General features: G+C 40.9%; 1 protein-coding gene across 2 annotated transcripts in view; it reads left to right on the top strand.

Annotated features, from left to right (window-relative positions):
* Nucleotides 1-27,502, top strand: part of SYNPR (synaptoporin) — a 289,023-nt gene that overhangs the window by 135,765 nt on the left and 125,756 nt on the right. Inside the window, exon 1 of one of the 2 annotated variants that reach the window (XM_070492940.1) lies at nucleotides 9,476-9,840. The exons of the other annotated variant lie outside the window; for it this stretch is intronic. Coding sequence (XP_070349041.1) covers nucleotides 9,817-9,840 — 24 coding nt within the window. The 5' untranslated portion in view covers nucleotides 9,476-9,816. Of the gene's footprint in view, nucleotides 1-9,475; nucleotides 9,841-27,502 lie in introns of those variants that run through there. 2 annotated transcript variants of the gene reach the window in all.

Genomic DNA, 27,502 nt, shown 5'->3' with positions numbered 1-27,502 from the left:
TCTTAATTTGCGTCATTTAACAACTTGGGGATGGTTCAAGAAGGAACTAACATTTTCAGGGAGACATTGGTGAAGCATTCTATTTTAAAAATAGATATGCAGCTGAAGAAGAAAACTGGTTTCTGTCTGTGTGAGTGCCCATGGCATTTTGAACTGTTCTAAGCAGGCCTGCAGTAGTAAGTAATCAACTATGGGAGGGAGACAGTCAGCACAGAAACTAACAGGAACTATTGCAAATTTCAGTTCTCGAAGTACTTGAACAGGAGCTGTCTCTGGTTGGCTCACAGCTGCCCTGTGAGCTAGCCAAGGGTGCTGCATCTCTCCTTGTAGCCGCTCATCCAAGGGCTTGGGGAAAATGTAAATTGAACTCACAGGGAGCATCCCCCAGATAGGAGGGGTTTTTTTGGTTAGTAAAATTGTGGAAGATTTGATTGGTCAAATGGATTGGCCAAATGGATTTTGTTGACCAACAAATACTTATTTGCTTTAAGCCAAATGGCTAAATCCCCTGTTATAGGAATCCAGAGACACTTCTGGTGTAAGACATATTCAGGCAAAAGATAGAGGTTTTTCAAAGATTTCATAAACTCTCAAATTACTAAAATAAGGTCCTTCTGACCAACTCCATTCTCTAGCTGCACAGCATCATACATGTACACATCACTAAGATCGAGTTTGGCGGTGGGAGGATGGGAGCAAAGTGGGGAGAATTCTTTTGGATGGAATCGTAACCAAATAGACCAGGATTGGTATTCTTGGAGCTCCATAGTAATACTTAAATGATGTAAATTTTACATTTTGTAAACTACATGGGGGAAACTGACTTTCGTTCTCTTTCATACCTATGCTCTGCTTTATCAAGAGCTCTAATTTGATCTAGGTTTTGGAGGAATGTTTGTTTAACAGAAGAATTTTAACTCAGTTTGTCGGGAAGGAAAGGAAAACCAGAAAGCCATTTTGCAAGCGTTTGGTTCTTAAATCTATCTTGCCTTAAGCGCTAGCAGGGAGACGTAATGCACACTTGTGTTGTTGCAATTACCATCAGGCTTCCTGTATTATTTATATAACAGCATTATCATTCCCATTTTACAGGTGAGGAAATTGAAGTTTAGAAAGGCTAAAAGGGTCACACAAGTGTACACGGTTGGCTATGATATCTCCCTTCTTGGGGAAATTATCAGTGAAAAAGTCGCATAGCTCTTGATCTAATTTACTATTCATTTCTCTGTGTACTGGGCGAGATTATTGAATATGGTCTCCATGTTTTTCTTCTCTCACTCTTGTTACAGTACAACAAGATTCATGTAAAAAATGGACCTCAGGGATTCTTTCTGATATAAAGTCTTAATCCTTAATCATAGCAACAACTATTAATCTTGTGGTTCCATACCAGGCTTTAAGAAATATGTGTCAGGAGCAGCCAAACTTGTAAGCCATCTATCTGCTGATAGAGCTCTCTCTATTAATAAAAGGTTAGGAGGAAAACAGAGAGCTGTGTCTTTGGTCTTTCTGATTAGAATTATAAACGCAGGCTTAAGAAAGTTCTTTCATTTTCTCCTCTTCTTTAATTATTTAGCTAATTTAGCTTATTTAGTACCTACTATGTGCAAAGCAATATTGGATGCTATGCAAGAGAGCAGGAAGAGTGATTCTGCTGTCCAGAGGTTTATGGAGGGACCACTCTTAACCCCCTACAGTAGAACGGCAGGTACAATCACAAGAAATTATGCAGTTGAAACCCATCATCACTCTTGCTTTCCAGTAAGTATAAGCTCAGTCAGAGAGGCGATGTTCAGTTGCCCACCTTATTTATGCTACACTTGCCACATTAGCAAGGCTCGTATTGTGGACATTTACAGCAGGGACTGTTGAGTCAGACAACCCGGGGTTCAAAGCCTAGCTCCATCACTTTTCAGCTCTGCAGACTTGGACACGTTACTAAACTGCAGTAAACCTTAGCTTCCTCATTTGTAAAATGAAGATAACAACAGATTCTAGATCACTCAGTTGAATGATCATCAAATGAGATAGTGCATGAACAGAGTTTAGGCTCAGGAATAAATATTAGCATCATTATTTGTATCGGAAAGATCCACTGCAGGAAATGACAATTGCCAAATTCCCCTGTTAGATCAGTGGTTTTCCATGCCTTTCATTTAAGACGTACAACTTTTTGTTTAAATGCAATCACGTACAGAAGCCTGGGATATAGAATGGCAAGCAGTGGTGTGGAGTGGAGTGGAGTGGCTTGAAGCAGAGCTGGGTGTGGAGCCCTTGCACCATCTTCCCACCTCCACTGTGGGCCAAGGAGCATCTCCATGGAATTTCTGGCATTCAGCTTAAAAGTTATGATATTAAAGATTATCCTTATAATTATATTGTGAGCTGAGTTGATTTGGTCATTTGAATATGCCATCTATATTCTAGTACATATGAGAATTTCACCCAAATATTTATTTTAGGGTCATAGTTTACATTTTAAAAATTGTGAGGGTAGGCCAATATATTCACATGTTCACCTTTATAATCAAGAAATACATTATAGTAATTCAGCATTATTCATTCAATCATTCAACAAATACCTATTGAGCATTATGTATACACCAGGCCCTGGTAGGTTCCTGCCTTGTGCAGATATAGGTTCCCCCACTAACCAAAAGCTTGCTTTACGCCACTTTGCTTTTATGAAAGACCTACATTATTAGTACCTGTTTTTGCTAACTGAAAGAAATGTGAGGATTTTTGCTTTCACGAAAAAAGTCAAAGAGCGAAAACAGCATTCAGTTTCGCTGTGAGCTGTGGTAGAGGCATCTCATCAGATGGCGAGAGTGGCGCCACCAAGCTCCTTCCCTGGGAACTACAAGCAGTGTCTCAGCATCGAGCCGCTGTGCCTATGAACTGTCTGTGAGCAAGTGTGCTTTAGCTCCATTTATTTTGGTAGGTTGTTTTTTGGGTCTGGGAAAACTCAATTTTTCCCATATAAATTAATGGTAATCGCTTCTCTGCCTTATGCCATTTTGGCTCATGAAAAGTTTCTTAGGAATGTTCTACTTTTGGATAGCTGGGAAAACCTGTAAATCAGAAAACTCCTGAGTTCCTTTTGAGTAGGGACCATGTTTATCTTTTTCACCGCTATATCCACAGAACTTGGCACATGCCCGGCATATAGCACACGCTCCATAAACAATTGTTGAACTGAAATTGTTAGGTTACTGAACGATGGCCCTCTCACTTTAGGAGATTAACAAAGCTCTCATGGATTTGAGAATCATTCTGAGTTAAGAACGTAGCCCCCCCCTTAGGCGTTGGCTGTGAGATATAAAGCTTGAGTCCGCTTCTCTCCAGAGTCAGTCTTCCTGGGATATTGAGAGAGTTTCTAAAGGGACTCAGACTCTCTATCGGCTTGAAATACTTAATTAGAGCAGGAATGAAAGCAGACGGTTCACCAGCACATAATAATTTTGGAGTTATTGCCTGAGGTCCAGGAGATCGTGGATGGACATGCAGGAATCCATAAACTGCCCTCTGCCAAGTGTCAGAAAGAAACAACTCCCACAGATCTGCTCTATAGGCTGAGTGGATCGGCCAGTGTCCTATGAATATTCAGAAATGCCAACACTTAAAACCATTTTCAACAAATATTTATTTGCTTTAAGCCGTGTGCCTCAGTGTCGTTTCTATACTCCCTCATATTCAAGTGAGGGAAATCTGTTAAATCTTTCTGAACAGGGCATGGACTTTCCTTTCCTTTAAAGAACCTGACAAACTGTACCCTCCAGAGGACAAATGAAAGAGCTATGCATCATCTCTATAAATTGATAAACTGAACAGAAGCTGGCAAAGAGCATCAGTACCAAGATCCTCTCTCTCTCACCATTATTGTCATACGTTGAGTGTTTGTTATGTACTTAGCAATCTACATGCATCATTTTACATGTCCCCAATTTTGTAGGTGAGGGCATGTGACAAGACTACATAAGTAGTAAGGGACAGAATTAGAACTCGAATCCACCTGTTTGTATAGTCAGGTTCCAAGCAGGAAAGAGGTGGCACACTCAAACTGAGTTATTAAAGGGAGTTTTAAAAAATGGGAGATGAATTAAACAAGAGTAGGCAGGGTTTAAGTAAAGCAAACTGGAATGGTACTACGTGTGCAGTACCTAGTAACCGAAGGGCTCTGTTACCACTCAGACCTGAAGGGTCAAGTTGGGGGAGAGAGAGACAGAGAGAGAGAGAGAGGGAAACTAAATGGAGGCAACTTCATGGCACCTATGAGCTTTGATAGAAGGATGTAACCAACTTAGGGACCCATTGGAAGGAACCAAGAGAATAAATACCCAGACCTCGGTCTCCTCCCACCCTCTAATTTCCTGGAAGTGCTTCCTCATCGGCTTCACCTCTCATTGGGATGCCTTGGAAAAGGTTTCTCATTGATGTGTCCATTTAGGTCAGGCTACTGGGACACAGAGTGAGCAGGAAAGGGGATCTAGAGGGTCAAACAGAAGCTGTCCAGCACAATGCCTGCCTAAAGGGGAGTGCACCATACATATTCTGCCCATAAACGCTTCTGTCTATCCCTCATTCAGCAAATTGTCTTTGCGTGGCTGCTCTGTGCCAGGTACTTTGCTCTGGGCTAAGAATACGGAGATGAATAAGAAGAATGTCTGCCCTTGAATAGCTTAGACTCGTGGTCTTCAGAGACTATGTCTTGAACCTTTTAGACTTGCTATTTTAACTACCGTTTTGTCTGCTTTTTCCTTTTCCTCCTACATTTCCACCCAAATATCCTAACAGCCCTCAAATCTTATTCCGCTATATTTCTTAGCTTCTCTCGTTTCACACACTTCTCTATGTTCAGCTTCTTTTAGCCAGCCTGGAACTCTACTGAGGAAAGTTAATGACCCAATAAGTGTTCAAATGATATTGCTATTATCTTATCTCATTAGGTATTTGAAAAGAAAAAGAGACAGAGTTGGAGACAAATGCCCTTTCTCCTACAAGGGAAATAAAAGACAAGAAATCTAGAAAGTTCTGTTCTGACTCTATATACCTGCCCACATCAGAATAAATTGTATTTTACCACTGCTAGGAGCTGTGCTGAGTGAGAGGAAGGAAACCACCATTAAAGATTTCAAGATTCTTCCATAAGTGTATTGAATGTAAGTGCTCTTGTTGCTATAGCTTGAAAGAGTTGAAATTGTTTTTGGAGCAAAATGGAAGAAGCTTAGCTAACCCCCTTGGTCATTAGTATGGCCAGAGTAGTCTTCTTGTCTTTGATTAACTCTCTTCCCCCACAGCAATAGAGGGATCTTCATGGTGCTGGAATTTTCCTTAGTGTTTGCTAAATGCTTAGAAAGCTAGGCCTCCCACGGGCCAACCCCAAAGCAGACAGGCCTAAAAGGACCCCTTGTGAGAAGCCAGATGTTTAGGAATAGAAGCTGTAAGGGAAAGGAACTGTTGCATTACCAGGAGGTGTGTCCACCAAGGGGGAGACAAGCTTTTCAGTTCAGAGAAAAAAAACTTTTCGTTTGAAGTTGTCTGAAGGCCATGCTCAGTTGAAAGATCAGAGCTAAAGATCTGACCATATTGGAAATTAGCATTGCTAATGAGGTTTTCAGAGACTCACAGATTATTTTAATCTACTCAACCTTCTCTATAAATACCCAACTTAGAAAACACTCTACTTCTATTTTTAATAGTCTAATGAAGGATGAATGTTATTTTTAAGGCAGTAGCAACAATGCTAATATCATTTTTCAGACATGAGCTATCAAATAATGGCATATTGCTTTATTTGTGTCAGTTTCAATGGCATGTTAGAGAGTGGTAGCCAACTGTCTGAACTGTCTCATAAACTGGAAGGAAAGGACAGTTTAAGTGGCTAGCTGACAAGACTAGTTGCTCTCTAACAAATGTACAGTCAAATATCCAAATACCAGCTGTTCTCTCTGGGCCTAGGTGAACTGAACCCTAGGAACCCAAGTGTCTATAAAACCTCTGATCAGTATGGTTTATGAGAGGAGCCCTCCACTGTCTTTAACATGGCTTCCACTTAGATCAATATGATGCTGAAATCTGCAACCTTTCAAGAATGTTCCCTAAATGAGGAAGTAAAAACAGTCTGTATTTATTAACATGAGTGAATCAGTCACCCTTGTTCACCTGCTCTGCATTTCAAGGCTAAGCTCCTTAGGTAAACTCAGGTTTCTTTGCCTCTGTCTCAAACCTAACTTGTTCTCATGTTGATTTATTGATTCATTCATGAGTCGCTATTAAGCATCTACTGTGTGCCAAGTATTCTCTCAAACACTAAGAATATGGTATTATGCAAAGAAAACCCAAGCTTCCTACTTTCACAGAACTTGGTGAAGGAAGATAATCAATAATTAAATTTACAAATAAGTTAACCAGAACGTATCAGGTAATAAGAAGTGCAAAGAAAACCCCCCACATCACCCACACAACAACAACAAAAAATGCAGGATAATGTGAAAGGGAGTGACTGGGGAGAGAGAGGGTTTTTTAGGTTAGGTGGTCATGGAAGAAGAACCGTGTACAGAGCAGACGGCAGGACTAATAATTGAATGACAAAGGAAGAGGTCTGAGGAAAGAATGTTCCAGGCAGAAGGAACAGCAAGTGCAAAGGCATAGAAGGCCATTGTGGCAACTGAGTAGGTAGGGAGAGGGTTGGAATTAAGATAAAAGCAAAAAGGCAGATGGGAACCAGGTCACAGAAGGCTTTGAAGGCACACTAAAGAGTCTGAGTTTTACTTTAAGCCTACTGGACAACTATATTTTTCTTGAATGAGTGATATGACCTAATTTATATCTTAAATAGCTCAGTCAGGATAACATATGGAGAATGATTTATAGGGACAAGAATAAACACAGGGAGGCCTGTTGGGAGTCTATAGCAGTCCAGGTGAGAGACGATGGTGGTAGGGTCATAGCAGGGGAGACGGGGAAAATGTTAACGCTCTATCTGGAACAAACTATGAGGCAGGAAAACCTAACCCAACCAGCAGATTAGAATCCAACTATTAGTCTTAGAACCTCATCTAGTCCAAGGTGACCCAAAAAGCCCTTTAGAGATCGTTCCATGGAAACCCTTCAATTTAAATATCAGAAAAACTGAAACACGGACAAACCAAGGGGCACAGGGTCACTGAGCAGACTGCTAGCAATCCCGAAGACTGAGCCTCACCCTGCCTGTCTTCCAGTGTGTTGAAATGTGCCCAAGTCCATATGGAATGCAGTGGAGCCCGGGCGTGGGCCTCGTCAGCTTGGGTTCCCAGTCTCTATGGTGTGAAGCCACACAGTGGGAAGAGCTGAGGAGTTACTGCAGGGTCCCTGTATCCATTTATGAATTCCTCATACCCTGTAGGCTGAATAAATAAAAGTGTAAGGACCATGATGTGACATCTAGAGCAGAGTTGTTAACAGTTTGGAGCCTGGCATCCAGCTCAGTTCAAATCTTGGCTGTACCGATGATTAACTGTGTACCTTTGGTTAAGTCACTTAACTCTTTCGGTCTTGGTTTCCTCTTTGGTAAACTGGAATAAAAATAGTAACTCTTTGTAGTTTGGTGAAGCCCATAAAAGGTAATAATACTCTAACACAAAAAACATTTAGAATAGTACCTGGCACAGAGCAAATATTCAAGAAATGTTCACTACTATTATGTGGAAGACAAAACTTCTTTTCTTTTACTTGAAAAGGGGTTCTTAATATTCAAAACTGATGAGAATGACTCACTCTCCACCCTGAAGAGACTAAGTGTGGTTCTCCCCTACGGGCGGGTGGCTGGGACAGCCACCTGTTTAACTCACACTGTTCCTCATCAGCCACCTGGCAGGAACTGTGGCCCTCAGCACAGGGACATTATTCCTTCAGTCAATCCTTCATTCCTTTACTCCGCAAATGCTTACTGAGTGCTAACTTAAATGCCTGGTGGTTCTCCGCCTCTCTTTTCTGCTTCAGCTCTGTTCACTTGCTTAATTTACTCCCCTGAGTAACTCCTCTGGTTGAAATGGGGTGATCTTTCAGTTGACAGGTGAGGGGTGGCAGTGGGGAGAGTTGTGGGGAGTAAGATTCCTACCAGAATTTCGAAGGGGCCCTGGGGTATATACAGCTTGAAGCTTTCCTAAGTACCCTGAAGGCTTACGTGTAAGGAACAAGCAGATCACAGGAGGAGGAAAAGGCAGCTGGAGGACCCTGAGCCCGAGTTGCATGTGTGTAGTGTGGGTTCGAAAGCACTGCCTCAGCCATCTTTTATTTGTTTCCCACCCCTCCCCCAGAACAGCTCTATGAGATGTTAGTATGCCCATTTTGCAGAGAAGAAACTAAGGCTCAGAGACCTTCAAGGACTTCCCAAGTCACATGGCTACTAAGTGGAGGGCCAGGACTAGACTCCAGGTTCCCTGACTCCTCATTGTATTTTGTTTGTTTGTTTGTTAAGTCTCACAACTTCTCTTATGCCCCACCCCCCTACCACTGAGTTGTTACTACATGTATGGAAAAGAAAGAAATGGAGTGAGGGAGATGATGGTGATGGTCGTGATGTGGTGTGCTGGTGGTGTGTCTCTGTGTGTGTGGGAGAGAGAAACAAAGAGAGGGACCCAAGGAAAGATTCAGGACAGATTCTCAATTAACAACCACCAATAAAAAACATAGCCATTCAAAGTGAGTTTCAGGTGAGCCATCACCAACTGCACAAAAATTAAAGCAGAGACACCTGGGCCGACTTAACAATATTTCTCTACCGAGTCGGGTCCTGAAGTGGGGAATATGAGAGGAAGAGGCATACAGGTTTCTTACACCTTTGCTGTGGTCCAGGTGGCTGAGAGAGACTGCCCTCAGGAAGCCGGAACACGTACCCTGTGGGAGGCTCTCCATGAATTCGGTGCCAATCACCCATAAACATGTTGCCTTGGCTCTTGAACTTGTCAAGCTCCACTCCTTCCTGCGGAGGCCCATTTGTAGAAAAAGCAGACCCAGATCACATTAAACTTCTGAAACCTTTTCAATTTTAAGATTTTGCACAAGTCTTTAAGTATCACTCCTATGACAAATGAGCAACCAAGTCACAATTTGTCCCTTCCACAATCTCCAGACCCCAGAGAGCCTATCTTCTTGTCCCATGGTCTTAATGATTATTTATGGGTGGTATACGAATTTCCTATGGGGGATTCATGCATAACATCCAGGCATTTCCATAAAAATGAGGGCAATTTTTTTTAACAAACATATCAACATTTATCTAATCTATGCAAATCTATTCATAAGGATTTTATAAAACCACCACTTCCCTCTGGTACCCCCAACATACAAGATTCCGGCTCCTTTTTATTTCCCAGTTTGTTGGTGAGCGCTGTGTTTGAGAGAGGAGGGGGCTCCCGGAGTCAAAGGGGAGATGGTGCTCTCTTCGTGATGCAGCCTGCTTGCGGAAAACAGTCCCACACTCGCAATTGTGAGCAAAGAGCCAAGTGTGGGAGCTCACCATGATGGTAACCACCTCCCCACAAAGCAGGCAGCCTTTCACCAGAGGGAAGTATCAGGTTGCTGTACTTCGGCTGTGGGTTGTCACTGTCTGATAATATGACCGTTTTGCCATCTCTCTGCAAATAAGGCAGAAGCTGCTACCTGATTGGTATAACATCTCACTTTCCCTCCTCATTGATTTCTTGTTCTCCTCCTTTGCTTCATAAAAAGAGGGACAAGTGGCTGGTGCTGTGGACAGAGAAGCTTTATTTTTAGTATGAGACAACCTCTATTTTCTTTCAGGAGAGGGAAGTTGGATTATCAATTCTTTTGTAAATGTGTATGGTGATATTTGCTCCGGTAAGTTTTTCTCTCTCTTGATTTACAACTGGCTGTGGGGAATGCGCGTGTGTGCGTGTGTGTGTGTGTGTGTGTGTGTGTGTGTGTGTGTCTGTTTGCATAGGTACCTTTAGGCTGTACAGTCACTTTTCTTTCCAGATACTGTCTTTGAAATCTTTAGTGCTAACATCTTTTTTTCTTTTTGACTTTGCTTTCTCGTGGTTATATGTTTAAGCCGGAGAGGCTGTGCTGTGTGCTAGTGTGATGGTTACCTTAGTTGTTGAAGGATGTGCTGGATTTCTTTTAATATAGTAAGGAAACTATTTAGCAAACTTATATTTGGCTTTATAAAAATGTAACGTCATTCTACCCCACCCCCCTTTGGAGCGTTTAACGTCCTAAGTATATTCATTATGCTACCACCTGCTTACTATTTTAATTAAAGTTTCTTCGTCAGTGTCAGAGCAAGAATTTCTTAAACTCCATAAATAGCTACCAAATATTGTATGCTGTGCCGAAAGGGGTGTGCTAATTTCCTAAGGTCTTACACCAAGCTGGAATGAATGAGATGAGTTTCACATAAGATCGGGGACATGCACCTTTAATAGAACTGAATTTATGAAAACTATTCAGATTATTAAAGTAAATCTCCAGCATTCCATGAAAAAATGTAATCACAAGTGGCTGTTGCTTCTCTTCTGCCTTTCTTTGCGCTGTGTATTTGTGCCACCATCTGTCAAATGCCCAGCCCTGGCTCTCGCGTTTCTATATCCGAAGCTGATCAAGAGAAAAGTTGCTGTTATTAAATTCAAACTAGTACGAAATGACTATCTGGTCATCACTGCTAGTCATGATTTTTAGATGCGTTACCTGGTTAACTGCTTTTTAAATTTTTTTCCCCAGACATTATTAGAGGGTCTGCATTCTTTGTTGTTAATTCAGAAGTCTGGGAGAAAGTCTATTAATATAATTATCCTAGACAGAGATGGTAAGATGATTAAGAAATTGCTCGAATGGAAACAAACCGACGCTTTAATCATCTCTTTTGTTACACAATCAACACATCTAGATAGTCTTTTTCATGACGAAATGAATTAGAGAACATATTTATAGTGAAAGTTAAAGGCACCATTGAATGAGAGAAGGAGGAGGTCTGACCAGATATTTTTCAGAGATTTTTGAAAGTGAAGTTGGGAATATCATGCATGCCTAGACCTCTTATGCCTCGACTCTTTTTCAGAATAGCAGTTATTCAGATCCCAAAGTAGTCTAGGAGCAGTTCATGGAAATAGTAATGAGAGTCTAGGAATCCACTGAACCTCACAGCTGCCTCCTTTTGGCCATTCGCCCCTCACACACCCTTTGCACGCTGGAATGAAACTACTCCGACAAACAGAATTTTAAATTTTGATTCATCTAGTTCAGCCTCAAAAACAGTTCCACCCCCTAAATCCTACAAACCCAGATGAATTTATCTTGCCTGTTACTGGTCACAATAAGCGTGTTCCTAATGACTGCCTTGGATGCTATAAACTCTCACTAGAACCAAGTGCTCCTTGGCAGACAGTTTGTTGAAAAAACAAACAAAATTGTACCCTTGGGCTGTTGGTGTTTATTGTTAAGTGGACTCCGCAGCAGTGAACACCCCTGTCCCTCCCCCCAACACCCACTCCCCCAACACCCCTTCATATTTTTGTCATCCTTCTCCTTTCATGGCTGTTGTACCAGGTTATGTACAAAGTGATTAGCTGTAAATGGAGCTTATCATCATCTGAGGCTGTTCAGTAATATAAACTAATGAAGATGCCCGGGGGGCGGCGTCCTGCGGCTGAAAGCATCCGTCTTTTCCTCCAGGTGGCCAGTTTACGAAAGTGCAAAGGCTCCCAGCATGCTTGGACCCTCTGACACAGGAGGGACACGGGGGCATATGTGTCTTAAAGAGATCAGGACCCTTAGTTTGACTTAGGATTAGTGTGCACAGTCTTTAAGAGCACCACTTCAGAAAAGTCCAGAATGACATAGCCAAAGAAACTGTTGTAATCTATTCCGAAGAATAAAAATTCGTGCCATGTTGGGGAGAATAATAAAGGGAATTTGTATTTCACAATGAGATTATTTGTTCTTTTTAGCAAAATGAAGAATGCAATAGTTGTTTCCACTTAATAACTACCTACTGTGTGCCTGGCCCTGTGCTAAGCATTTTACGTGGTTTATTCCTTTTAATCTTCCGGAGCATTGCATGAGAGAGATAACACTGCCTCCCCATTTTACAGATAGGAAAATAGAGACCTAGGGCAAGTATGCAACTTGCTTGAGGCAACACAGTGATGATAATGAAACTCAGAACCCGGCAGGGACATTCCATAGTAATGCTTTTCATCTCTCCCCTCTGTCGGGATTTCACTTCATCAATACAGTCTACAGCCAACTCCTCAACTGGAATGATACACAGGGGCTTGCAAAAGCACACCGTGTTTTTGTTAGTGTTTCTCCCCCTTTTGATGCTACATACAACCTCCTTCTTCTCAGACTGTGCTTTTGTGACTTCAAGCTAATTATTTGAAACTGGAGGACGTGTGTTTTATTTCCACCCAACTTGTCCTGCTACAAATGTGGATGTGACGAAAGGGAGCCAGCCTAGGGAGAGAGAGATGCAAAAGTGGCTAAATTAAGGTAGCTTTTTAAATTGATCAAAAGAAATCCATCCCTTTGACTTTCAATCTTTTGAACATAGAGTAGAAATGAAGATGCGATGGTAACTTAGAAATATCAACATCTCAAGGTATCTCGTTTGCCATTGATGCAAAATATAAAAATCAGTTGCAACTGAATTGATTTATTTGTGGCGAACTTTGTAGAATTCTCACCTTGCTTTTATGCACTCCCAGCATGAATTTTTTTTCCCTCTTTGGCTTGCTGGAAAGGGCCAAGATGGCACTTCAGGTAGAATATTACAAAGCGTCTGTACGACCTGGGTAATTAAAAAGTGAACACAGCTGCCATGCATGCCGAGGAGCATGACAAAGTCAAAATCCAGAGTCCCTAAATGCATTCTTTTGCACTTGAGCACTGAGTCTCCCATTTGAAATCATTTAAGCCAATAAAATTCAGATGAGTTTTCTGGGGGAAAATGCAACTGACATAGAATCAATATGTTTGAAATTTCTCCTCAACTGGCAATTTTCGGACTGGGGGCAGGGCGCACCAGTCATGAGGTGAGGCTGTGAAATGCTGCATTTTCTTCCCTCCAGTGAGAGAGAAAGGATTATGAGTGATGAAAATGTTGCCAGAAGGTAGAACCTAGCTCAGTTCACCCTTGCTATATTTCACCAAAAACTAGAGGGATCTGAAAAAACAAATGAACAAAGAAATAAAAACAACCCACCACAAATTGGGAGCGCTAGCCATCAAGTTTTGAAGAGTTGAAACAATATTGACTTCTTGGTGTGATCTTCCGTGTCTAATAAGCAGTGGCTTTGGAGGTGGTCCTGGTGTAGACGCCTAGTTAATTAAAAAGAGTTCAGAGTGCAGTACACAATAAAATATGTTTCCAAAATGATAGTCACTTTTGTCAGAGGCAAGCTTGGTAATTTATTGATTCTCTATTACCTCTTTTTCTTCCTTTTAAAAAAATAACAATCAGGTGGTTTTATCAGAAAGTGTGGTATCAGAGCCAGTCAGGATAAAATCAATCTGATTTTTCCAACAGCATTTATGAGAGTTCTAAATATATTAAGAGCCATCAAATGAACACTTGAACGAAATATGTTGTGCTCAACCACAGTGCTCATTAAATATAGACTATTCCTTAAAACTAAACTTAGAGACAATTTTATAAAGCATATCGTGTTACAGCCTCCATTTATAAGATACAGCTTTCTTCAGAGAGATGACCAAATCCAAAATAAATAGCAGTGGAAAATGTACTTCATCCTACCTGTGTTTCCTTTAGCCTTTTCTTTGGCTTTGGGTATGTGTACTTAAACATGTTGATCATTAAGAGCTTAAAAATGATCTATTAAGTATGGAGAAAGGAGCTGGTGTTAAGATATAATGAGTATCAGACTAGTCTTAAATTTGTCAACAAACATTCTAAGCTGGTGTACAAATAGAACTGGTGGTCCTGTTCCATACTTGTATAAGAAAATGGAATCGATGAGGATTTTGAGCCAGAAATGAGCGCATTAAGTATTAAATCCTGTAGAAGAGACTCTTGGTCATTGGTATTTCTTTAAATGTTTAAAGATTAGGGATGAGTTGAAAATGGAAACACCTCAGTCTTTCTACTCTGCAGACTAATGGATCTGCATTATTAATATATTTTACAGTGATCATTTTTTAACACAGATTCTAGCCAAAAGTACTAATGGAAAATTGTTCGGGGCCAACTTCAAACACATTCCACTATAGTTTCTGGAAAGCATATTCTCAACACACAACAATCAGTTCTTGTGGTGCTTTGGGTTGGCCAATATAAGTGGATGATCACGTCATTGCAGTCCTTTAGGGGACTGATGTGTTGGGCATAAAAGGCTTCTCTTGATAATCCCCACGTGACTTCTTTCGCCCTGCTCACAGAATCTTTAAATGCGCCCAAATTACCACACATAGTCTTGGTGTCAACTTTCTGGCAAAGACATGGAAAATGTGTTAGACTCATTTTATTTCTGGTAAAATATGACTTGAAGAATATTTGTGTCCAATATGAATTATTACTGCAAGGGCTTTTTAAGTCACCATATTGACATCCACCTCTCAATGATGAACCCATATATCTTTGTCTGATTTTGAATCTTCCATAGAGAGGAAAATTTTTTAACCTCTGGAGTTCAAATTGCCTTCCTATGAAATTGAATGGTTGAGACAAAAAAAATGTTTTTATTGGGGACAGATTTGAGGGAAGGGTTGGGAGCATTGACTTCACCAGGCTGTCCTTTCATTCATCAAATATTTAAGGATCCCTACCATGTGCCAGGCTCTGTGGTAGGCATAGGAGATACAGTGATGAACAGATAGACATAATAACTGCACTCCCAGAACTAAATGCCTTCACTTTCCATTTTCTCACCTAAACCTATTTTCTGTTTCATGGTGTAGATAGGATGTGTCTTCTTAAAAGCATAACTGAGAGGCCAGCCTGGTACCATAGTGGCTATGTTTGCACACTCCACTTCGGCGGCCTGGGGTATGCGGGTTCCATGCTGGGTGTGGACCTAGCACCACTAGTCAAGCCATGCTGTGGCAGCATCCCACATAAAACAGAGGAAGATTGGCACAGATGTTAACTCAGCATCAATCTTCCTCAAGCAAAAAGAGGAAGATTGGCAACAGATGTTAGCTCAGGGTCAATCATCCTCCCAAAAAGCAAAAACAAAAAAAAAGGGCAATTGAACTGTTCTAGTAAGATATTTGCAGGAAATATGTGCTTTGGGTCCTATGTGTTCATGCTCAGTGAAGGAACAAGAGTGACTCCATTTATTTACTCATGTGATTACTGTCTGGCTGAAATGGAGTGGTTTGAAGTGGGGAGCTAGAAGAGGTATTGCAGTATTTGTGTCTTATAAGCATCATTTATCACTCGTAGGCATTCTCAGATTTGACAGGCTATTCTCGTTCTTGCCTGATGTTGGGAGAGGAAAGAAAGGGAAGAAACTTCAACAGGATAGAAAAGTAAAGACGATAGAAGAGTAAACCAAGAGGGTGCCTAGAGGAACTAAGATTTTATTGGTAATCTGAATTAGATCTAACTTATATTATTGGGTTCTCTGTGGGTGTTTACTTACTCACCCACTTATTCAACAAATGTATATATTGGGTGTCCAATTATGCCAAGTACAGTGCTTGGCATAAATTGATATACTAGCTTCTGAATTCATGGAACTTCTATTAGGCCAGGATTTCTCAACCTCGACACTATCAACATTTTGGCCCAGATAATTCATTGATGTAGGGAGCTGTTTTATGCATTGTAGGATGTTTAGCAGCATTCCTGGCCTCTACCCACTAGATGTCAGAGCAAGCTCCCCCCAAGCTGTGACAACCAAAATAACTCAATACCAAATAACTCCTGGTTTAGAACCACTTCAAGAAACTCAGTAATTACCATTAGCTGTGACTAAACCTTCCCATCACATTTCTACTTTTCTTACTTTTGGATACTCTGCTGCATAGTTTTTTAAGTAGTTTTCCCCCAATATTCTGGTACAACTTGCCTAATGAAGACAAGTAAGGCATCTTACTATTATTATCCTTTACTTTTGTATAACACTTTACCACATTCACTTGGCTTACAGTGTCTCATTGGACTCCAGCTATCAACAAATGACGCAATATTAAACTATTATAACCTTTTACCAGATGAATAAATAGACATTTAGAATGATTACAAGCCCAAATTCTTGCAACTAATAATGGATAGAACCTGGATTCACACTCACATGTCCTGACTAAAAATGCAGTGTTTTTCTACAAAATTATAATATTTAATGAGAAAAACAAGTAAATATGTGTAAAGCACACATCTTCTCCTTGAGGCTGTTTTGGAAATAAAGGCAGCATAGCAGTGGATGGGGGCTAGGTCACTGGCGGGCCACAGGCACAGCTTCCTTACTCAGTACTTGTTAGCTGGATGGGTTTGGAAGTGCACTTACATGTTTAGAATTCCTCAGTAGTTCAGAGAATGTAGAGTGAGACATTGCAAAAGCCACAGGAAGCCCTAGAGATAAGTCTAGCAGAGTGGATAGGACACAGGTTTTGAAGTCAGATGGATCTACTGTATGAGTCAGCATCCCAGCAGGAAACAGATGACACCCTCAAATCATCTGACCTCTTGCTGGTGACTGTAAAACATTAAAATTTAATCTCTGTAAGTCAGAAAACTGAAGCCCCAAGAAAGGAGTTGGGTTTCCCAAGGCCTTATGGTACATTCAGTTCCCTAAGTGACAAAAGCAGAGCTCAGTGCCCTTCCAGTCCAAAGTGCTGAAGAGTCATTTCAAACGGAGGAAGGCCAATTTATGGATCTGGCACATACCTGAAATGTATGTATTCTGGATTATTACCAGTTGTCTAGGTGCCTGAGAAAAGTCCCTAGTTCTTTAATTGGGTACACTCAAGAATCTTTGTGGTTAGTTTAACCATACTTCAGCCTCATTAGAAGCTACAGAGACATGGGGCTCTTTGATGACCTTAGAAGAGAGGTAGACATGGAGAATACATTAAAGAGAGGTGGTAGCTTGCAATGGTGCTCGTCACGCATGCTCCTGAGCTTGGCTAGATGTGGGGCTTTCCCAGGAGAGGTGTCCACATTGTACCTGGGCCCATATCCTTGATCATCTTATGAGCTATTAAAAAGTATCTTGGTGCATTTGCCAAGATAAAAGACTTTCCAAGCATATTGCTCTGGCAGAATGCCCATCAAAAAACTGTCTTCTGCTTGCATTGTCTTGGAGAACTGAATCTGGAATGAGAGAAAACAGGTCCAAATCCTGTCTCCGTCACATGTATACATGGCTTTAAACAATTCATTAGCCTTCTCTGGGCCTCAGTCTCTTCATCTGTAAAATGGAAATAATGAGTCCTCTTGCCAGAGTTACAGAAAGGATTGCTGTCATAGACGATATGGGAAAACCCTTTTGAGACCATGGAGGCTTAGACAATAGTATCATTATGTCCTTCCCTCTGTAGTCAAAGTCCATTCCACTATCAGTTTTCATTCCACGCCCTCGATGAGTGCGTGAGGTTAAGGGAAATGTTTCCCCAGTCTACCAGGAAAATGACTGTAGTTGTGGGATGGGTCTAAAGTAGTCTGGAAGTGCTTTGATGGGTAATTCTATCTCATGGGGAGATTTATGTCCATATTATAAATTGCAGAGACAGTACCATCACTGAAGAATATCTATAATAAAACTAATGCAAAGGGATAAAGCAGTTCCCTGATCAGCTCATCTTAAGGATTGCACCAGAATTTTCCTTTCCACTTCCCTGGAACCCTTTCACCTCTCTCTGTTCTGGCAGAATCTATTTGTTGTAGTCAGGGGAGGGGATTGACGTGACCTCTGACCTCGGCCCATCATGTTCTAATACTGTGTGACCTTAACCTTCTCCTCTCTCCACACGGTTCCAGAGGCTCCTCAGGCAAATTGACAAACCCTGATTTTCTCCTCCCTGAGGACTATTGCTCAGGGAAAGCCTCTCGCTGTCTGCTCTCTGGGTTCCTTATTAGCCCTCGATGCAGGAAATTCAAAGGTTTCTCATTTCTCATATTTTATTTACCTCAAAGCATCTCCCAACACATCTGATCAGAAAACTCAGTTAGCTCATATTTTTTCCAAAACCATTATCTGCTGGCAATCCTCTCCCAGACTCCCCGACCTCTGCTCACCTCTTCACTCTGACTGGTATTTATAAACTCCTCATCCTCTGAGGAATTAGGAAGACACCTCCTCCTAACCTTCCCCAGCCCTGTTCCCAAGATAATTTTCTTCTCCCTCTCCCACTGCCTCTATACTCCAAGAGAATGTTTCCAAACTGTTTTTCTGTGACTCTCTTTAGGAAAGCAAGAATGTTTTCTCATTCATTCACTCATTCATTTGTTCATAAATTCATTCTATTGTATTTATTGAGCAGTGATTGAGTGCCAGTCCTGGCATTAAGACTGGGGATACGGAGATGACTAAAACAGACGCAGCCCCTATTCTTATAAGACTGGCAGGCTAATGGGGGAAGAGTCCATTTAAAAGTCCCTCAAAAGTGATTTAATTATCAGAGTAGTAAGTGTTAAAAATAAAAGCGAAGCCATCTTGACTACTAATTATGTGACAGGCAGGGTTCCAAGTGTCTTATGCATATTAATTCATTTAATCCCCATAACAACTGTTTGTGGGGGTTAGAAGAGGAAAGGATTGGAGCCCGTAAACTCCTGAAGGGCATGGACTCCTTTAATAAATCTAGGAATACGGGAATGAAGGTCACACAACAGGACAAGATGCTAAGAGTTCACATAGGTGACATTTATGCAGCCCTTCCTGTTTACATACCAGGCACTGTGCCCTGCGCCTCCCCAGGGGTCTGAACCTTCACAACAGCACCATGAGGGATCATTATTATTATTTCAAGGTTGGGGAAAAGGAGATGTAGAGAGCTTGAGCCACTTGTCCAAGGTGACACATTTCGTAAGTGGTAATTCTGAAACTGTAGTCAGGTGTGTTCAACCTCAAGCCTGGCTCTTACACACCATGTTAACCTGTGAAAAGCGATATAAAACCTTATCATTTGGTTCATATCCTGGAAAATACTGGTAGAATAGGGGAAAAGAGGATCATTTTAATGTGCACCTGAGTCAGAACTACAATAATCCCTCTTGGAGTAAAATGGAACTTTGTGGGACCAGAAGTGCTGAATCCTTAAGCTTTAAGCATATTTCAGGCAGAACAACCAGCTTCTTCAAAGCTTTCTCATCAAAGGAACCTAGAAGCTCAGCTCTAGAACAAGTTAAAAGATTGGGCTTCCAGCTCTGGTTGTGATGCTAACTGTCCAGTTGTGTGACATCCCCAGATTTTCTTTGCACTGCCTCTTCAGTGGGGATGACTTCAACTCTCTTCATGGATGGAATCAAGAGTCCTCCCCAAGAAGAACCTAGAGCTCTTGGGAAGGAAGAGTCTGTAGAAGCTCTAAGTCTCTCTTTTGCCTCCAGAAAGAATTCTCACCATTGGGAGGAGGGAGGGGCTGTGGTGAGATTCTCAATAGTGTATATTTAGTGTGGCACATAGTACTGCACTAAATCAACCATGGCTGTTACACTGGTTATTAAACAGAATGAAATTTCACAAAATCAGTCTCTCAAATTATCTATATTATCGTGACAATCGTGAAATTACAGATCAGTTGCTGTAAATAGAAACCTACTTTATCTGAATACTTTAGAAGTGATGTTTAATTTAACATACAGATCTTGTCATTTCATTCATTTATTCAACAAATGTTTATTAAGATTCTACTAAGTGCTAGCGACTTTCCCAGGCACTGGGAATGCAGCAGTGTTATATACTACTTAGAGGGATGGAGATGGGGGACAATTAATAAATAAAAGAAAATGTTATATAGTGGTAAGAGCTATGGAGAAACATAAATCAGGTAGAGGGGATGGGCCATTCTTTCAAACCCATATTTTTATAAATTGAATTAAACAGTAAATTTATCAAAGGAAACATACAGAAAAGTTTTGAAAGTGTAAATAAGTATTTTTCATCTTTGTGAATTTTAAGATTTTCTCTCTAGGTTTTCCTTAAAATGAAGAGTCACCCTATTTGAAAAATTTAAATAGATTCAAAGCTGGATGACCAACTGGTACTGCCTTTCCATCTTCCCACAGAATGTTCGGCCATTGCAGGTTCACGGTAATTAATACCTGACAGAGTCATGCATCATTCCATGTGATATTAGTAATAACCCCAAGAAGCAGATTAACTGTATAATGAGTTTTCATCAAGTGAGGGAAACTGTGGCTCAAAGAGGCTATTTTCAATTGACCCAGGATTTACCACTGGTAAGTAGAGATGCAAAGAAACAAACTCAGGGCTTCTCTCCCCAGATTCAACATAGACCCTCCACAGAACATCTCCTCATTTAGCAGTCCCTAAAAGGCCTCATAAAGGAAAGGTTAGAGCTCCAGGATAGGGAATAGCTCTCTGTGATTTTATTGCTCTGCATTCTGGGCACTTGTTGAGGTTATTTTAGGTTTAAGCTCTTACCATTGTCTATGATGGCATTGAAAATGAAAACAGAATAAATAATATAATGGCAAATGGGATTTATAAGGCATGGAACATCAGCTTCAAAATAATTGTATATATATATATACACACACACACACACACACACACACACACACACACATAAACCTGTTAGGCTATTATGGAATTTTCCAAAGCAACTTTACTTAAGTTTTAGAATGAGCATTTTAAGCATTTCACTCTGAATACTTCTCTTTTAATAACTTCTGATTTAAATTTAGGAACAATTTTATTCTTGCTGGGCCAAAATTGGAATTATATCCCAGTGAATTCTACCAGCTAAGTTTCCAAATGTACCTTGAAGATGTAGCATTCTTCCTCTGCATTATCCCGCTAGTCCACAAACAATACAACATTCTAATAATGAAAATATTCGGAGGCAATATGTTACAAGAGAAAAAATATCAAAACTGGATCTAATTATTATGTTAACTCTTCCAGCACAATTAGAACACGACTGGGCTCCGATGGAGCCATGTACACCCCTGGACTCTAGAAGAGCCTCATTAATTTTCTCATCTTATTACATTGAGGTTGAAATTCACATTACGCTGTTCAAACTCTGCTTGCAATTATTTCTTTAATGAAATAATGAAATTTTCTGCTGTCATAATTGGACATGCCTTTATTCCACACACACAGGGCTACATTTTTTCCCCCAGTTATGTTTGGAACATAAAATTCAGAAAACAATAGGAAACATCCCAGGATATTCGACCATCCTCAATGGCAGTACAAATAGCTAACGAGGTAGTTCATATGGTTTTCTAATGTATGTGGCCTGGAAGTTCTGACAGGGCAGATATTTATCCAGAAATGTGTCAACTTAAGTATAATTTTAGATTGTCATTAGTTTATAAATTTACAGCATGATTAAAGGGTAGTTTTCCCTGTAATCATAACTTTTAAGATGGTAGCATTGTGAAAGCATCTTTCTGTAGCCTCATTCTTCCAGGTCCTCAAAGCTAAGAGCTATGGTTTATCATGGGTTAGCCACAGTATCTGCCATGTGAAGATGGGTTGGAGCTAGAAATAAGAACATATCAAGAGCAGAGGGACCTGGGCATAAAGTTTCTGTCAAGCAAGATGAATAAGCTGTAGAGAGCTACTGTACAGCAGTGTACCTACAGTCAACAATAAAATATTGTACACCTAAAAATTTGTTAAGAAGTAGATCTCATAGTAAGTGCCCTTTCTATAATAAAAAAAGGAGTAGAGGGACCTCATGGTGTTAGAAAATAATATTTTATAATTTGCAAATGCAGTAGAAGTTTAAAAAAAAAAACAAAACCCTACTCGTTGTGCTTGTTGGATTAATCACTGTTCTTTAGTTTCTCTATTAAAAAAAATTGTTGGGGCTGGCCCCGTGACCAAGTGGTTAAGTTCGCGCACTCCGCTGCAGGAGGCCCGGTGTTTCGTTGGTTCGAATCCTGGGCGCGGACATGGCACTGCTCATCAAACCACACTGAGGCAGCGTCCCACGTGCCACAACTAGAAGGACCCACAACGAAGAATATACAACTATGTACCAGGGGGCTTTGGGGAGAAAAAGGAAAAAATGAAATCTTTAAAAAGAAAATTGTTAATACCCTCAGCATGTTGAATACTCATGGAAAGTTGGTCTAGCCGAGCCGTGCTGAATCTACCTGTTGAGCTGTATATTTACTCATACCGTGTTAGTTGTATAAACCTAAAAAATATGGCCCCATTTTCCCTCTCATTTGGCATTTGTAGATAGTTATGTATGTGCATGTGTGTCTTCAAATGATCTCAGTGCCAAATGCCAATTGTTTTATCCTATTCCTATTAAATTGTTTACTCTGCAGTAGACCTTAGATAGCAAGGCCCTGTTCTTTTTGCTGTCACTCCCCAGCGGCTCAGACATGATGCATGCATATAGTAGGCCCTCAGTAAATGCATGTTGAAAGAATAGGTGACAACCATTTAGAATTCACTCTGCCAGCAGGAGCGTTCTGTTACATCAGTAACTTTAAGTTTCCTCAGGCAACCTTGCCACATGAAGAGAGAATAGTTGCATGAAATTGATCAGAAGGATATGAGAATGGGAGGAGAGAGGTAAGAATTACAGCTTCCTTTTTTTTTTTTTTTTTTTTGAGACCTTATTGTGGACCAGGAATGAGACAGAATATGTTGAATACATTTAGTCATTGAATTCTTACAACATCCCTGGGAAGTGGAGGAGATCATCTTTATTTCACAGAGGAGAAAATGGAAATCTTGACAGGTTTGAAATTTCTTCAAGGATGTAGAATGAGACAGTGATGGTTAAAGTTTTACCTGCAGGTTGACCTGAATCCAAAGCCTGTGCTCTTAACCACTGCACGTATTGTTTGGGAAGGAGCAGTTCTCATTCATGGCCATGGTTCTTTCCCTGAGATCTTGCTGCTGGTCCCCATCCTCCTGATGAACATGCTCTCCATCTGGCCAAGTTATCTTTGGGTTCTTTGTTTGTTTGTTTGTTTCCCTTCCTCGAAGTCCTTTTCCGCAAACCCATCCTGGGACCCCTCTCAGCCTTTATAAAGATTGGAACCATCCACCCCAAATGCAGATCAAACAAAATACCAACAAAATTTCTGCCAGAATCGGTAGTCCCAGGGAGGCTCTCTCCAAGAGGAGGGGCCCCTCAACAATGCGCTGTCCTGGACTGTCTTGCTGGTGCAGCCCAGCTGGGTGTTAAGGAAGAACTGCTTATAGACCTGGGCCTTTGTTTGTTCCTCCCTACATGGGGTCATCACTCTCCAAGAATGCCTTCTCTAGCTTGCCTGCAAGTGCCTCTCTGGGAGCTATCTGAGGCTGTGTTACCTGCCCAGAGCCCTCTTGTTTGCCCTCTCCCAAGGTAAGCCTTAGCTCCCTGGTAGACTCCTCAGTGCTGTCTCTTTGAGAAAATTCTGACTTCCCAAGGATACTTTTCAATTCTTGTCAGTTATGTTTTTTATGATAGTAACTCCATTCTATTGAATTGATATTTCCACTTAGAATAGTCCTTTATTATTATTTCATTTTTCTTCCTTAAAGTACTAACAGGTCACTGTTTTCCCTCTAGAACTTAAGAACATCTAAGAACTCCCCAACAGGCACAGCCCAAGAAGCACGGAAGGTACATTTTAACGAGCTCTTTGGCGATGTTTCTTGCATCTGCTAAAATAAATTAGGTCAAAATAAGATTGAAGAGAGCTTCAAGTACTTCAGCATCTAACAAACTCACTTATTATCCAGAAAACAGGAAGAAGTGAAAAGAACCTGCAGAATAAGAAAGCTGTTAAACTCCTGTACTTAATAAAGTGACAAAAATTCCAGTGGAGCAAATTCTAATTTGTATTACTTAAGAAGAAGAGAAAAGGTCCCCTAAAAGAGCTACACAGACCCACAGAGGTCAAACCATATCAGGGACACAGTGAATGTTTAGTGAGTGTTTGTCGGGAAGGAGGAGGGCTCCACTAACTGGACTGGGTTCATGCCCAGCAAATGGCAGCTTGCGTGATTACCTTACTCCTGGCTGATGCTCTGGGTATGACTGCTAATGTCGGACATGGCCCATTTTGTATTGACTCACTTCTCTTGCCTTCGTCCACTCTAAACGGTAGAATTTTCAATCCATATCTTATGAATCATTCTCTCCTTCCAAGACCCTCAATTAATTTTCTTCTCACCTTGTTTCCTCCTAATCTTAATTATGCATGAAAATCAGAGTATTTGGGGCACTAAAACTTTATTTGCTTTTGATATATGATCAGGTAGCTGAATTGTTGCATTAATAAAGTCTCATAAAATCTACTAACAGGTTTAATTCTTCCTTGAATTTATGTGGTTTACTTAGATAGTACTGCCCTCTTCTTTTCTTTCTTGATACTCTCTCAGAGTTTATGTAGTTATTTTTTTTTTTAAAGATTGGCACCTGAGCTAACAACTGTTGCCAATATTCTTTTTTTTCTTCTTCTTCTTCTTCTCCCCAAAGCCCCCCATACATAATTGTATATTCTAGTTGTGGGTGCCTCTAGTTGTGCCATGTGGGACACCACCTCAGCATGGCCTGATAAGTAGTGCCATGTCCGCGCCCAGGATCCAAACCGGTGAAACCCTGGGCCACCGAAGCGGTGTGCACAAACTTAACCACTCGGCCACGGGGCCGGCTGCTGAGTTTATGTAGTTTTTGCTGCATAAGAAACCACCCCAAAACTTAATGGCCTGAAGCTCATGATTTCATGGGTCAGCAATTTGGCCTGAGTTCAGCTGGGTAGTATGTCTGCTGGTCTTGAGTGGGCTCTCATGCATCTATAGTCATTGTCTGGTTAATAAGGTGGCTTTCTTTCTAGAGATTAGCTATCCGTCAGCAGAGAAAATGAGGATGAGTGGACTGCTTCTCTCATCATCCAGTAGGCTAGCCCGGGCATGTTCTCATGGCAATCTTGGGTTCCAAGAGAGTGAGCGTGGAAGCTGCAAGCCCTTTTAAGGGTTAGGCTTGGAGCTCACAAAATGTAACTTTCAACACATTCTATTGATCAAAGCAAGTCATGAGGCCATCCCAGATTCAAGGGTTGGGGAAATAGACCCCACTTCTTGACGGGAGTAGCTGCAAAGTGGTATAGCCATTTTTGCAATCTATCCAGTACTCAACCCTCATTTCTGTGACTATGTCCCTGAAATCTTGAGTCCAATTTTCTTACCTCACTTCCAGAACATGCTCAATTGATTATTGCAATCTCGCCTGAACATAGACCTCTTCAAAACAGGCCTAATTATTGTCTCCCTTTCCTCATAACCCATTTCTGCCACTAAAACTCTCATTTTCCCAGGCTCTTAATTGAAAGCCTTGTACTCATCGTACACTCTCCTCTCTCCGCATTCTTTATAGCTAAAACCACCAAATTCTATGAGAATTCTCCTAGCACTCAGATTTCTCCTTGATCTCCTTGCCTCCAATTGTTCTTCTATGCAAATCATCCAGCGCCCACTCTCTCCAAGCCAATCTTTACTATCTCTTCTCTCTCCTGCTTTGAGCCTTCCATGGCTCCCTGAAATCCAGTACACCAAGCTCAAGCTTCTCTGCCAGACCCCACTTTCTGATTTGGCCCCAAATTTACCTGTCTAGATTTACTTCCACTATTCACCAATTTGGATTGTCACATCTCAGTGAAATGAGACACTTCACTGACCACAAGAACTCTAAAATTGCTTCTATTCCTTTATTCAGACTATGTTTTTCGCCATCCTTTTTGTCTTTTAAACTCTAATCCATATATAAGAGTCAGACCAAGTTCCCCTTCCTCTAGAGAGGCAAAAGCAATAATCACAATGATTTCTTATCTTCCTGTTATTCCGTTGTGTATTTGGTCATCACTATATATTTTGCCATGTAATTATGCTGCATGCTAAATAATCCCAACATTCATGTACTCTAGTGTTCTCTTCTTCAGCTAAGTTTGATATCCTTAAAAGTAAAGAAACTCATCACATCTTCCTTTTGGATTCTCCAGATCTCATAGGACAGAGTATGGGCAAAATAAATATTCAACAAAAACTTATTACGTTGAATTAAATCTCTAATTTTGTTTAATTACCTCCTTTGTGAAAGTCGTTTTCCTGTCATTTTAGGAAGCAGAAAGGCTGTGTGATTTATCAAGTTCACACAGCCTAATACTTATGGGGCCCAAATGGAAATACGGGTTCCTAAACTGTGAACTGATCCAGTGTTCTTTATATGGACTCTATAATCTCTTAATTCTGACAAAATGATTTCTACTACCGAGCTATAGGAAAATGCCGCATTCCCTCATTCATCAGTCACCCCTAGCAATCTCCCTCACCCGCCAACATCCAGCTCAGCACTAAAGCCTGTCAGTTTTGCCTCCAGAATATCCCTCAATATGTCTGCTTCTCTCCTTCTTCACTCTTACCTCTCTCTCCCTCTTGGACTATTGCAGCTTCCCATAAAAGTTCTCACTCCTTTTTACTCTTCTGCCCACCCACATCTTCCTCCAAGCCATTCACCACATAGTGACAAGAGTGATTATTTCTAAATTCGAGTCTGTTTGTCCAGCTCCACTGCTTAACATGTTCCAGTAAATTCCCACTGTTTTTAGGTGAAACATCGATATCCTTAACAGGACCCATGAGACCCTGTACCGTCTAGCCCCTGTTTGCCTCTCCAGATCATGTCTTCCCATAATGCCCCTTACTGAACTACTTCATCCAGCTCACTTCCTCAAATATACCACACTCCGTCTTCTCAGAGAGCCTTACATGTTCCAGTCCTGCTTACTCTGAGTACCCTTCATCCACTTTACACATCTTTCAGTCAGCTCAAATTATTTGGGGGATTATTTAATTAGTGTCCATCCCTTCCATCAAACTATAAGCTCATTGAAGGCAGAAAGCCTCTTTTTTGCTCTTCCATGCATTTACTGAGCATAGCAGTCTGGTGCATATTAAACACTCAAAGAATAATATATATTTATATATATAAATATAAATTCATGTATATATTTACATTTATATTTGTATGTATAAATATGCATGAGACATGGTTTCTGCCCTCAAGAACTTCTATTCTTGTTAGGAGAGGGAGGTGTGTAAATTATGAAGTGTGGAGGGTCCGATTAGGGCTTAAAGACAGAGGGATCAGTTTTCCCTTGTGGGAGAGGGAAAGAAGGACAGGGAATGTGTATTCATTTCCTATCACCACATTTATCACAAATTACCACAAACTTAGTGAGTTAAAACAACACAAATTTGTTTGACAGTGCTGGAGGTGAGAAGTCCTAACCTCCAGGTCTTAGTGGGGCTGCATTCCTGGTGGAGGCTCTAGGGAGAATCTTTTGCCTTACTTTCTCCAATTTCTAGAGTCTGCCTGCATTCTTCGGCTTGGGACCACT

This window comes from Equus asinus, chromosome 21, assembly GCF_041296235.1.
Source record: "Equus asinus isolate D_3611 breed Donkey chromosome 21, EquAss-T2T_v2, whole genome shotgun sequence".
Classification (NCBI taxonomy): Eukaryota; Metazoa; Chordata; class Mammalia; order Perissodactyla; family Equidae; genus Equus; species Equus asinus.
Note: the sequence above shows the minus strand (reverse complement) of the source record. Positions and strands in the feature narration are given on the sequence as shown.